The 12,174-nt window shown below is 41.1% G+C and overlaps 1 protein-coding gene across 3 annotated transcripts; it reads left to right on the top strand.

Annotated features, from left to right (window-relative positions):
* Window positions 1–23: 23 nt before the first annotated feature.
* Window positions 24–9,958, top strand: LIG4 (DNA ligase 4). Of its 3 annotated transcripts, XM_043582870.1 has the most exons (3): window positions 163–2,483; window positions 2,602–2,639; window positions 6,125–9,958. In XM_043582870.1, the coding sequence occupies exon 3, from the start codon at window positions 6,153–6,155 to the stop codon at window positions 8,886–8,888; it is 2,736 nt and encodes a 911-aa protein (XP_043438805.1). In that variant the 5' UTR covers window positions 163–2,483; window positions 2,602–2,639; window positions 6,125–6,152; the 3' UTR covers window positions 8,889–9,958. The 3 variants fall into 3 exon arrangements, with proteins under 3 accessions (XP_043438787.1, XP_043438805.1, XP_043438796.1); XM_043582852.1 differs by lacking the exons at window positions 163–2,483; window positions 2,602–2,639 and adding an exon at window positions 24–132; XM_043582861.1 differs by lacking the exon at window positions 2,602–2,639 and having other exon boundaries at window positions 164–2,483.
* The last annotated feature ends 2,216 nt before the right edge of the window (window positions 9,959–12,174 follow it).

Below are 12,174 nucleotides of genomic sequence, written 5' to 3'. Positions count from 1 at the left end.
GTGGCCGGCACGGACAAGATACGTTGGAGCCTGGCCGCCGGCACGCTGGAACTCGCGGTGGGAGACCGGACCCGGCGGCTTCTGAGCCCGGGGCACCTGGAGGCCTCCTGCCCCTCATCCGAGGCCCCCAGGGTGAGTGTTGGTAACGCACCAGATTTCCCTTTGGGACACAGCTCTAAGCGTGTACACAGATTAGGATTAATTACCTAAGACAGCGTGTCTGGCCAATAGAGTTAGGAGGGGTATGTACCGTGCGTTCCGGTACTTCCTTAAAAACGCATCCGTAACTTATTTTGTTGATGTTTTCTCCCAACCCAGCCCTCTCCTACCTCTATCAGAATGGACCTTCACGGGCAGATGGAGGTTTTATGAGGCCTGCACGTGAGGAGATTTAGAGGGCCTTCCAAAGAACAGGAATGCAAAATTATCTTACTTTTGCAACTTTTCCAAAAGCACAAGACCAGGGAACACTGCTAGAGCCCAGGGCCTGGGACGTGTCCACACAAAGGGGCCCTTGAAGCTGGTGCTTCATTACCTTCACTTTCCCAAGGCACCAAGTTGTACTAAATTGTTTATCTACAGATGTCTGATCCCCCCCCTCCTTGGTCATTCCCTATTCTCTGTCCCCTATTTTATATATACAAGGAATATTTCATATTTAAAAAAACAAAACAAAACAAAACAAAAAACATGTATCTTGCCGTCAGATGGAGAGCTCCAGGTCAAAGCCAGGCTGTCGATATTAGCTTCTTGTTGTTTGTCACCTGATAAATGCCAGGCACTAAGACCACTTAACGTAAATAAAGTAATAGTCACAGCAACTTTAGAAGATACTTAATGAAAAACCCTTGATTATCTTTGAATCAAGGATTAGAAAGGCTAAAATATCATGGACTAGGATTTGAATCAATTTGGAGTTTGGTTTCATAATCCATGGTTCCTCTCTTCCATCAGTAATACAAAGTGCAAACTCTGACATTATAGGAGCTCAGTAGATGCTGAACAAGGTATAAATGCGCACAAATGCCCTTTCATTAGATGGACTCTTGTGGGGGGTCCGTTACCAACATTGTTGGGTGCTACTCCAAAATAAATTGATAATTCAGTTGAATAGTAGTTGCAGAAATTACCATCAAAAGAATATCATGTGACTTGTAAACTTCATAGCTGATTTCAGAGAAATATTTGGATAACTTAGGTGCGTTCAACATAAAAGGAAATTAATTGAATGTTGTTGGGCTAAGTCTAGCTCTGCTACAAACAAATGCTGTGAATTAAATAAGTGACAGTTTTGTAAAATGAGATTTTTGAACATTAGGCAACCCCAAAGGGCACTTAGTAGCTCTAAAATGTTCTCAGAGACTGTTGCAGCAAAATATCACTTTCTTAAAATATCACCCCTTAAAGCAACAGTATTTTATGGCAAGAGGAAATAACTCTCAAAGGTGTTTCCACCGTCATGGATAATTTTTCAGTTCTCCATGAAAGAAGACAAACCAAAACAAAATATTAGTAGAAATCAACAGTTCCTGGAACATAAGGACTGAGTTTGTTTTCATCTCAATCTTGAATGCCTAGCAAATTACTATATCATGGTTGGTGCTCAGTGAAGATTTGCCAAATAATTTTATTTTGACTCCTTGGACAGACACTAGAAGAATCCATAGTTGATTTCCAGGCATGCAACTCTTTATGTCTGTATTATGAATTGTATATTATGTATTTTTATGAATTATGTATTATTTCTGTATTAGGAGACAAGAACTCACATCCAAGCTGTACCATCATGAGAAACAAATAGGAAAGGACAGCCTTAAGCAATTTTGGACAAGCCTATTTTTCCATTTAAATGAAACGTCTGATGTTTGGGGAGGCAAGATGCCCTTTTCAATTATGGGCACTTTCACAAGCAGCCAATGAGATGAGTATTGGTACAGTTTCCATAACAGCAAACAGAACTCTACGAGGCTGTCACTTGCTAGTGAGCAGACCAAGGCCAGGGAAGACTCAGGTTCACATTCCAAGGAAGGAGCCAGTGCACAAAGTGCTCTTGGGAGACAAAATCCTCGCTCAGACAAAATCCACTCTCATGGGTGAAACACTGGCAAAGAACACCTGCTGCTTTGGGAGGCTAACAGGAGTTGTATTTGTGGTCACGCTGCCACCAGGCTCCCTGGAGTCCGCCTCAGCCATGCAAGGTGGACCAGTGCCCAACCCGAACGTCACTGCGCGTGCGCACATCATCCCTGTGCCCTCAAGGCCTGCAGATGCGACTGCGCCTGCGCAAGCATCTTCATGATGTCAGGGCCTCCCCGGCCTTAAGTGGAGATCGCGTCTGCGCCAGGAACAGCTGGTGGAACCGGCTCCCTGGACTGCGGCTTCCGGTTTGGAGAACGCACCTGGGGCTTCGCGTCCTGTGGGGTGTTTGTGCGGCTGCGCGGCCCGGGAGGGGGCTCGGAGTCCCCGGAGCGAACGGGGGTGGGGTACGTTTGGCAGACAGACCCTGGGCTGGGGTGACCCAAGCCGGAGGGGACCACCCCGCGTCTTTTCGGCCCTCCGATTGCTTATAGTCTTTAAAGTTTTTTTCTTGTTTCGGGACAGGAAGTCTTTCGGCCCATTCACCCCGGCCGGAGTCGCAGGTGAGGGTCACGGGCCGCCCTGGCGACCGCGCTGCGGTGGAAGCCGGGTCTTTGGTTCGGGGTTCTGGGTCTAGACCCGCACCCTTGGGATGCGGGGGCGAGGGGCCTGCCTCTCGGGAACGCAGCTGGCTGCTGTGATGCTGTGTTTGCGGACTGTCTGGTTCTAGGGACCCCCTCCCCCCAAGCCGGTGCGAGTTCACCCCAGATCCGTTGCGGGTTTTATTTGCGGGGTTGGGGGAGTGGTGTGGACCCCTCCAGAGATTTTGCAGGCCTGTCCCGGTGCAGCTGGAGAGAGATACAGTATCCTTAGAGGGAACCACCTTATTTATCTTCTTACTTTTCGTCTTCTGTCAACCTCCTGGCTCCCACAGCCTTCTGGCTTTTTCCTATCACAAGTTTCTGTCCGGTTAGAGTCTCCCCAAATATCACAAGTGTATAAAGGCTGCTGTAAATCCCTTGTCTCACAGGGAAGCGCATCTTCTTGAAGGGGCTGCAGGAAGGAAACTTAAATTGTACCAGTCACTTTCTCTGCAGTAAAATAGCACTAAAGCTTCATATTCACTGAATGCAACCTTGCTGGTATGTTTCATTGTGTCACTTTAGGATAATATAGGCAGTTGCTGAATGGACGATGAGTCATTATTGTAATATCAATGATCTGTATTCATTCTCTTGAAAGTTGCTTATTCTTTATCAAAAAGCGAAGCATATCCCTCCCTTATTTCCTTAATATTTTATAATATTTATATTTTAAATGTTACTTGCGTCAACAAGTAGTATAGTCCTAAAATTGATCAAGGATTTACCAGCTACCAACTACTGTGTTAAGCACCTTATGTAAATTATCTGAGTTCATCCTCCTCTTACCATCTGCAGTTATTAACCCCATTTTTCACTTAAGGACACTGACTCTCAGAGAAATTAAGTGGTTTCCCCATGTCGCACAGCTGTTAAGTTTTGAGTCTAGAATTGAACTAACATTGGACTCTGTGAAGCCTGAACCCTAACCACAAACCACAAGTCAAAAACGTCAACTAACAAACCCAGAATCCAGAAGATAAAATTAGGGAACATGTAAAAGCAGTGGTACAATTTTATGAGTAAAAATATGTAAAGCTATTCATTTGTTACTAGTTTGGGAATCCTTGTTGTATTTATAGCAGTTTTGGCATACATGGGTGTCCGCCCCATTACCTAGATTTCAGTGTTGTTATAAAGTAATTTGAGTCTTTGCCTGGAACTTGTTGAAGGAAACTGAGACCAAGTAGAATATTCAGATAGATCGGAAACTGTATTCCCACCTTGTACATTCAAAGAAGAATTTCTCAACATTCTTCATTTTTTATACAGCATATATGGGTTGTAAATATAACATTATATACCACAGCGTACTGACTTAAGGGGGCATGTTTTGGGAAGTAAGACAGTAAACATAAGCAGGTGGTTCAGTCCGTTACGCTGATAAGACACCTCAAGAGGAAGCAGTTACTGTATTCAAAGACAAAAGTCTCAGGAAAGTTGTCTCTCATGGGTTTATTTCTTGGTCTTAACTGACCCAACAGAAGTTGAGTTTCCTTTGTTAGGAATTCGACTGAGAAGTGGAGCCTTTTCCCTTAAAGGCCACCAAATGGCTGTTGTGGAACTTGCCCTGTGCAGTCATAGCTGCTAAATGGTTTTGACCAGACTGAATCCCACCAGGCATAGTGGGGAGTGAATGCAATCAGCCCCTGGCCTTTTCTCGTGTGCTTTTCCAGGAACTCCACTCTAGATGTTGAGCAATTCGTTCAGCAAACAAACCTACTAAGTGCCAGGCACTACTGACACAAATTGCAACTCCTGACCTCAGGAGACTGGTGGGGTAGTAACGGCTGTACCATAACCAGCCATGTGATTTCTTAAGCCAGATGTTAGGCAACATAGCCTCGTACTGATGGTGCCTGTGGCTTGTTTGCTGCTGTGGGGAAATCTCACCGTCCCTGAGACCGCTACGGGGCTCCCTCCTCCCTGTGCAGCTGCTCTGAGCTTGACGGGGATATACCAGGAGGTGTCTGATACCACAAGATAAAACATGGTTTTTATTCCCAGAACACACATTTTACGTGAAGTCTTTGGTTTTTTTGGAGAGTGCATGTGTGTGCGGAAGAGAGGCAGAAGGAGAGAGAATCTTAAACAGGCTCCACGCTCAGCATGGAGCCCGACACGGGGCTGGGTTTCACGACCCTGAGATCATGACCTGAGCCGAAATCAAGAGTTGGATGCTCAGCTGACTGAGCCACCCAGGAGCCCCTTCTTGAAGTCTTTTTTGGAAAAGTTAGTTGATTTTAGTGTTCTATGGTTTACATCACATAGTAGCTCTGATATCTTATAGACTCTAATAGGACTTGCATGAATATTTAAAACTTTAAGGAAATGTCACACTTGTGGTGACCACTTTAGGAAATAGTCTAGACCCTAGCCCAGCAAGGTACTCATTATTTCCTCTGACTTTAGAAGATACTTCAGTGGACAACTGTCTCATGACAATTTACTTTTGTTGCAGCACTTAGCATTTTGTAATTAGTTCCATCATACCCCCTTTTTCTTTACAGAACATATGCTCTCTGAAAGCAGAAACATAGCACGGTGCCTGGTGGATATGTGGTCAGTGAATTGTTAGGGGTAACAGGCATGAGATGAGAGTATGAACCCAAAAAATGTACTACTGAATTTAAATTTATGAAGCTGTAAATAGTTAGACAAAATAGTTAGAAGAGGTAAGTCAAGTAAGGATTTCATGTGGAAGTTATTTTGAGTTGGGTTTTGAATATTGATTGGAATGATTGGGTAAAGCTAGTGGTGATGTGAAAGTGAACACAGACAGACATAGGCTTTGTTTGGCCTAAAGAAGAAGGTAGCTGTTTTTTGGGGTTTTTTGTTTGTTTGTTTTTGGGGCTTTTTTTTTTTTTTTGTGGTGAACTGCTACCTGTGTAGGAGTCCAAACTTCCTGCAAAGCCAAATTCAATTCCATGAGCTGGTGGTTTGTTAGAAACATCTGTTTCTGAGGCTGTGTGGTAGTCTGACAGAAAAAGAGGAGAAATAAAAGGAAAGGCCTTACCTCAGAAGGCCAGAAATGAAATGCATTGAGCCTTCTTTTTCTGTTGTTATTCTTTTGCATCATGCACTGAATAAGGAACGGAATAGTTAATTCAATAGAAGTTGGAGTTTACGGAGAAAGACGAGGTAGTCGATTTCAATATTGCTAATGTAGTGAGTGGGGCTGCTGATACTTTTAGTAATAAATACAGAATAGAATTGAAGTAAAATAGTTGATTTTCATTAAATGTAGAGGTGGAAAAGGGACAGAATTTATAAGCATTGATTCACTTTCATTTTGCAAATGTTGATAAATCTTTTATCAGGAGCGAAGCACTGTCTGTGAAGTCTTTACGTTAAATATTCAGTTGAAGTTTATCTTTGACTTAAAGTTCTTCTTTTTTCCTTATTAGCTAAACCAGAGGATTCCGCATCGCTTCTATGGCTACCCCACAGACTTCACAAACTGTTGCGTCTCACGTTCCTTTTGCAGATTTATGTTCAACTTTAGAAAGAATACAGAAAAGTAAAGGACGGGCAGAAAAAATCAGACACTTCAGGGAATTTTTAGATTCTTGGAGAAGATTTCATGATGCCCTTCATAAGAACCAAAAAGATGTCAGGGACTCTTTTTATCCAGCAATGAGACTTATTCTCCCTCAGCTCGAAAGAGAAAGAATGGCCTATGGAATCAAAGAAACCATGCTTGCTAAACTTTATATTGAATTGCTTAATTTACCTAGAGAAGGAAAAGATGCCCTTAAGCTTTTAAATTACAGGACACCCACTGGAACTCGTGGAGATGCTGGAGACTTTGCGACGATTGCGTATTTCGTGTTGAAACCAAGATGTTTGCAGAAAGGAAGTTTAACAGTACAGCAAGTAAATGACCTTTTAGACTCAATTGCCAGCAATAATTCTGCCAGAAGAAAGGACCTAATAAAAAAGAGTCTTCTTCAGCTTATAAGTCAGAGTTCGGCACTGGAACAAAAGTGGCTTATACGGATGATAGTAAAGGACTTGAAACTTGGCTTTAGTGAGCAATCTGTATTTTCTGCTTTCCACAATGATGCTGCCGAGTTGCATAATGTCACCACGGATCTTGAAAAAGTCTGTAGGCAACTGCACGATCCTTCCGTCGGACTTACTGATATTTCTATCACTTTATTCTCTGCCTTTAAACCAATGCTGGCTGCCATAGCAGATATTGAGAGAATTGAGAAGGACATGAAACACCAGAGTTTCTACATTGAGACCAAGCTAGACGGTGAGCGTATGCAAATGCACAAGGATGGGGATGTGTATCAGTACTTCTCTCGGAACGGGTTTAACTATACAGATCAGTTTGGAGATTCTCCACGGGAAGGCTCTCTTACACCATTCATTCACAGTGCATTCAAAACAGACGTGCAAACCTGTATCCTGGATGGCGAGATGATGGCCTTCAACCCTAATACACAAACTTTTATGCAAAAGGGGAATAAGTTCGATATCAAGAGAATGGTGGAAGATTCCGATCTGCAAACTTGTTACTGTGTTTTTGACGTACTGATGGTTAATAATAAAAAGCTAGGGCGTGAGACCCTGAAAAAGAGGTACGACATTCTCACTAGTGTTTTTACACCAATACCAGGTAGGATAGACATAGTGCAAAAAACAGAAGCTCATACGAAGAAAGAAGTAATTGATGCTTTGAATGAAGCAATAGACAAAAGAGAAGAGGGAATCATGATCAAACATCCTCTATCCATTTACAAGCCAGACAAAAGAGGTGAAGGATGGTTAAAAATTAAACCAGAGTATGTCGATGGGTTGATGGATGAACTGGACACCTTAATTGTGGGGGGCTATTGGGGTAAAGGTTCGCGAGGCGGAATGATGTCTCATTTTCTGTGTGCTGTAGCAGAGAAACCTCCTCCTGGTGAAAAACCCTCCATGTTTCACACTCTCTGTCGTGTTGGTTCAGGTTATACCATGAAAGAACTGTATGATCTGGGTTTGAAATTGGCCAAGCATTGGAAGCCTTTTCATAAAAAAGCCCCACCAAGTAGCATCTTATGTGGGACAGAGAAGCCAGAAGTGTACATTGAGCCTTGTCATTCTGTCATCGTTCAGATTAAAGCAACAGAGATCGTCCCCAGTGAGATGTATAAAACTGGCTGCACCTTGCGTTTCCCCCGAATTGAAAAGATCAGAGAAGACAAAGAGTGGTATGAGTGTACCACCCTAGATGACTTAGAACAACTTCGAGGGAAAGCATCTGGAAAGCTTGCGTCCAAACACCTTTATGTCGGGGGTGATGATGAACCACAAGAGAAGAGGCGGAAAGCTGCCCCAAGGATCAAGAAAGTTGTTGGAATCATTGAGCACCTAAAAGCACCTAACCTTTCTAATGTAAACAAAGTTTCTAATGTATTTGAAGATGTGGAGTTTTGTGTTATGAGTGGAACAAACAGCCATCCAAAGCCCGATCTGGAGAACAGACTTGCGGAATTTGGTGGTTATATAGTACAAAATCCAGGCCCAGACACCTACTGTGTGATTGCAGGGTCTGAGAACATCAGGGTGAAAAACATAATTTCTTCCAATGAACATGATGTTGTCAAACCTGAGTGGCTGTTAGAGTGTTTTAAGACCAAAAGCTGTGTTCCGTGGCAACCTCGCTTTATGATTCATATGTGCCCATCGACGAAGCAGCATTTTGCCCGTGAATATGATTGTTATGGTGATAGTTATTTCGTTGATACAGATTTGAACCAACTGAAAGAAGTGTTCTCAGGAATTAAAAATTCCGGCGAACAAAGTCCTGGAGAAACAGCTTCCATGATTGCTAATTTAGAATATCGATATTCCTGGGACCACTCCCCACTCAGTATGTTTCGACACCACATTATTTATTTGGACTTGTATGCTGTTGTTAATGACCTGAGTACCAAAATCGAGGGGACGAGGTTAGCTTTTACAGCTTTGGAACTTCGATTTCATGGAGCAAAAGTAGTTTCTTGTTTAGCTCAGGGAGTGTCTCATGTAATCATTGGGGAGGATCATAGTCGTGTTGCAGATTTGAAAGCTTTTCGAAGAACTCTTAAGAGAAAATTTAAAATCCTGCAACAAGATTGGGTAACTGATTCAATAGACAAGTGTGAATTGCAGGAGGAAAATCAGTATTTGGTTTAAAGCTAGCTTTTCTAGTGAGGAAAGCCTGTGATCTGGTGGACACATCGTAACAGGTGGTAAAGGTAAAATTTTAAACTACATTTTGTTTTTATCCCTTCAAATTTATGCTTAAATGGTATTATTAGAATAGGAAAACAATATTTTTAAGTTTTGAGATAGGTAAGACCCTGAATAGCCCAAAGCCAAGAAAGAAAAAAATCTTTTAGCAGTGTAATATTTGATGACTTTTAAAACCAAGATGAAATAAACAGTTTAAAGAAGAGGTGTTGATATAATATCCCTATAGAAATCTAGAATTTTGACTCCAATATTAATAAAATACATTCAGAAGCTTTTAGAGTCATTAAAAGCATTGATCTAAATGGATTTTCTGGAGTCAAATAAAAATTTTAATTGTTGTTATATAATAAAGCATTGCAAGAAAGAAGAATTGTTATAGTTAGACTTGTAAAAATATATCTTAAATTGAAGACTAAAATTCTTTTAGTGTGAAATGTTGTAAACAAATTTATTTTTTAGGGTTAAGGGCAAGCTCATGAATGAAACCTGTTATTGATGTAACTAGGTAAATTAGGGGAAATTGAATGAGACTTGATGGTCTAAAAACTTAAAATTAGATCAGTTTGATTAAAAGAAACTTACCATTTTGCAAATATTGGGCCCACATTTATTGTTTCTCTAAAATAGAGCATATTTCAAAGACCATGTTTTTATGTGAGCTTTACTCCAAGATGAATAGTATTCACAAAGAGTGATTTTCCTAGATGTAATCCACATGTCAAAATAGCCTATGTGTTGGGACTTTCATTACAGAGAGGTAAATTGCTCTATTTAAAATGATTTTTATCTTAGGTTATTTAAATTCAGTGTATATAATATATATTATGTCTGGATTTATGTACTAAAATTTTGAAAAATATATTTTCATGACACCTTTGAAATACTTAAAATATGGAACCCAAGGAACTGTGTATAGATTGTTTGTAAGTAGTTTGAGATTTTATTGAAATGGTGGAACAAATGTAACTTTATTTCTTAATTTAAATAAAATATTTAATATGCTATTGAAATTTATGGTGGTTGATGGATTGATTGATTTTGAGAGAGAGCACGAGCTTGAGCCAGAGAGGAGGAGAGAGGGAATTCCAAACAGGCTCCACATTGTCAGCACAGAGCACGATGTAGGGCTCCAACTCAGGAACTGTGAGATCATGACCTCAGGTGAAATCAAGAGTCAGATGCTTAACCAACTGAGCCACCCCATGATGTATTTATTTTGAGACAATTTGTAATAGTTATTTCAATCAGATTAGATACTATGGTATCTATAATTTTTGACTGATTCAAATCAGGTTCCTATTTGAGTCCTTTGTGTTTCATATTATTGAATGAACTTTATTAAAAATTTAAACTTGGGGCACCTGGGTGATACAGTTGGTTGAGCATCTGACTTTGGCTCAGGTCATGATCTCACGGTTGGTGAGTTTGAGCCCCGCGTCAGGGCTGTGCTGACAGCTCAGAGCCTGGAGCCTGCTTCGGATTGTGTGTCTCCCTCTCTCTCTGCCCCTCCCATGCTCATGTGCGTGCTCTCTCTCTCTCTCGCTCTCTCTCAAAAAGAAAATTAAAAAAAAATTAAAAATGCATTAAAAATTAAACTTGCATATTTTTATAATACCTATTGAGAAAAACTACAAAGTAGATAACCAGTAAGTGCAGTGGAAAGAAAAGTACCTAATTTTACCACCAAAGACAGTAACATTCACTACTTCAGGTTTTTGATGGTAAGGAAAGCACAAAACACGGATTTACAGTGTAACAGAAAAGTGTAAAACTATAATGTTTTATTTGATCAGCTTTTCTCAGTGGGAGAATTTACAGGCAGGCCACTAAAATATGCCTACATTACTTTAAATTGCTGTTCACTATACCATTGAATGTAGTGTAATGTGTTCAGCTAGCCCATTATTGTTCGACTTCTAGGTTATTTGACCTTGCCACCTTTTTGTTTTCCTAACGAACACTGTAATCAATCTGTACTGTAGTCTGTGTATTCTAGTCCTGTTTGTTTCTTATACATCCTTAGAATGGAATTGCTGATTCAAAGGTACATATTATTTATTTATTTATTTATTTATTAATTTTTTTAACGTTTATTTATTTTTGAGACAGACACAGAGCATGAACAGGGGAGGGGCAGAGAGAGAGGGAGACACAGAATCCGAAACAGGCTCCAGGCTCTGAGCTGTCAGCACAGAGCCCGACGCGGGGCCTGAACTCATGGACCGCGAGATCATGACCTGAGCCGAAGTCGGACGCTTAACCGACCAAGCCACCCAGGTGCCCCCAAAGGTACATATTTTTTAGTAAATGGATACGCATTTCAAAAACTTGGCAAAATGCCTTTCTAGATTCTTCTCTTTCCCATCTCTAAATGTTGGGGAGTTCATTTTCTTAGTACTGGACCTGTTTTCTGTCTTTACTCACTCTCTACACATTCTCATCCATCCCCTGACTTTAAATATGCTGATAACTCCCATGTATTTTTAGCCCTGGTTTCTTTGCTGAACTCAAGTGCGTGTATGTATCCACATAACGTCTCCACATGAAGTCTAATGAGCCTCTCGTACTTAATGTGTCTAACTAGAACTATAAAATATTTCTCATAGAAAACATTTTAAAATATGAAAGAGAATGGCGTAATGAATGCACATGCTCACCACTCAGTCTGAACAACTGTCCTATTTACAGACCTCGGGATTATTTTGCAGTCATTTAGATTACCTAACAATTCACAAATGTTCTGTTCAGAACTCTGGATTTCTGCAATACACTTAACGCTCCTCCCCAGTGTTCCCCTCCTCACAAAATGGTGCATCTATTCACCCAGCTGCTCAAGCTGAAAACCATGCTGTCATCCTTGGTTCCGTCTGTTCTCATGTTTCCAATTCACAGAAAATCTTGTTGCCTGGAGCTTCCAAATAATCCAGAATATGACCTCTCACCACTTTTTCCAGTAACCTGCCACCATTATTCACAGACCACCATCACCTTCTCACGGGCCTTCCCTTTTGCACTCTTATTCCACTACTGTCAGCTCTCGAGGACACTCACTTTTACTTTCAAAGATGCAGTCAATTCATGTTCCTCCACTAACCAAAACTACTGAATCCCCATCACTCATAACTTCCAAAGTCATAAATGGTCCATTGGAGGTGGCCCCGATTACCCATCTTCTGTTAGCTCTCTGACTTGATTTCCTATCATTTACCCCCTTGCTCACCACACT

This window comes from Prionailurus bengalensis, chromosome A1, assembly GCF_016509475.1.
Source record: "Prionailurus bengalensis isolate Pbe53 chromosome A1, Fcat_Pben_1.1_paternal_pri, whole genome shotgun sequence".
NCBI lineage: Eukaryota > Metazoa > Chordata > Mammalia > Carnivora > Felidae > Prionailurus > Prionailurus bengalensis.
The sequence above is the reverse complement of the archived record's forward strand: the minus strand, read 5'-3'. Positions and strand labels throughout refer to the sequence as shown.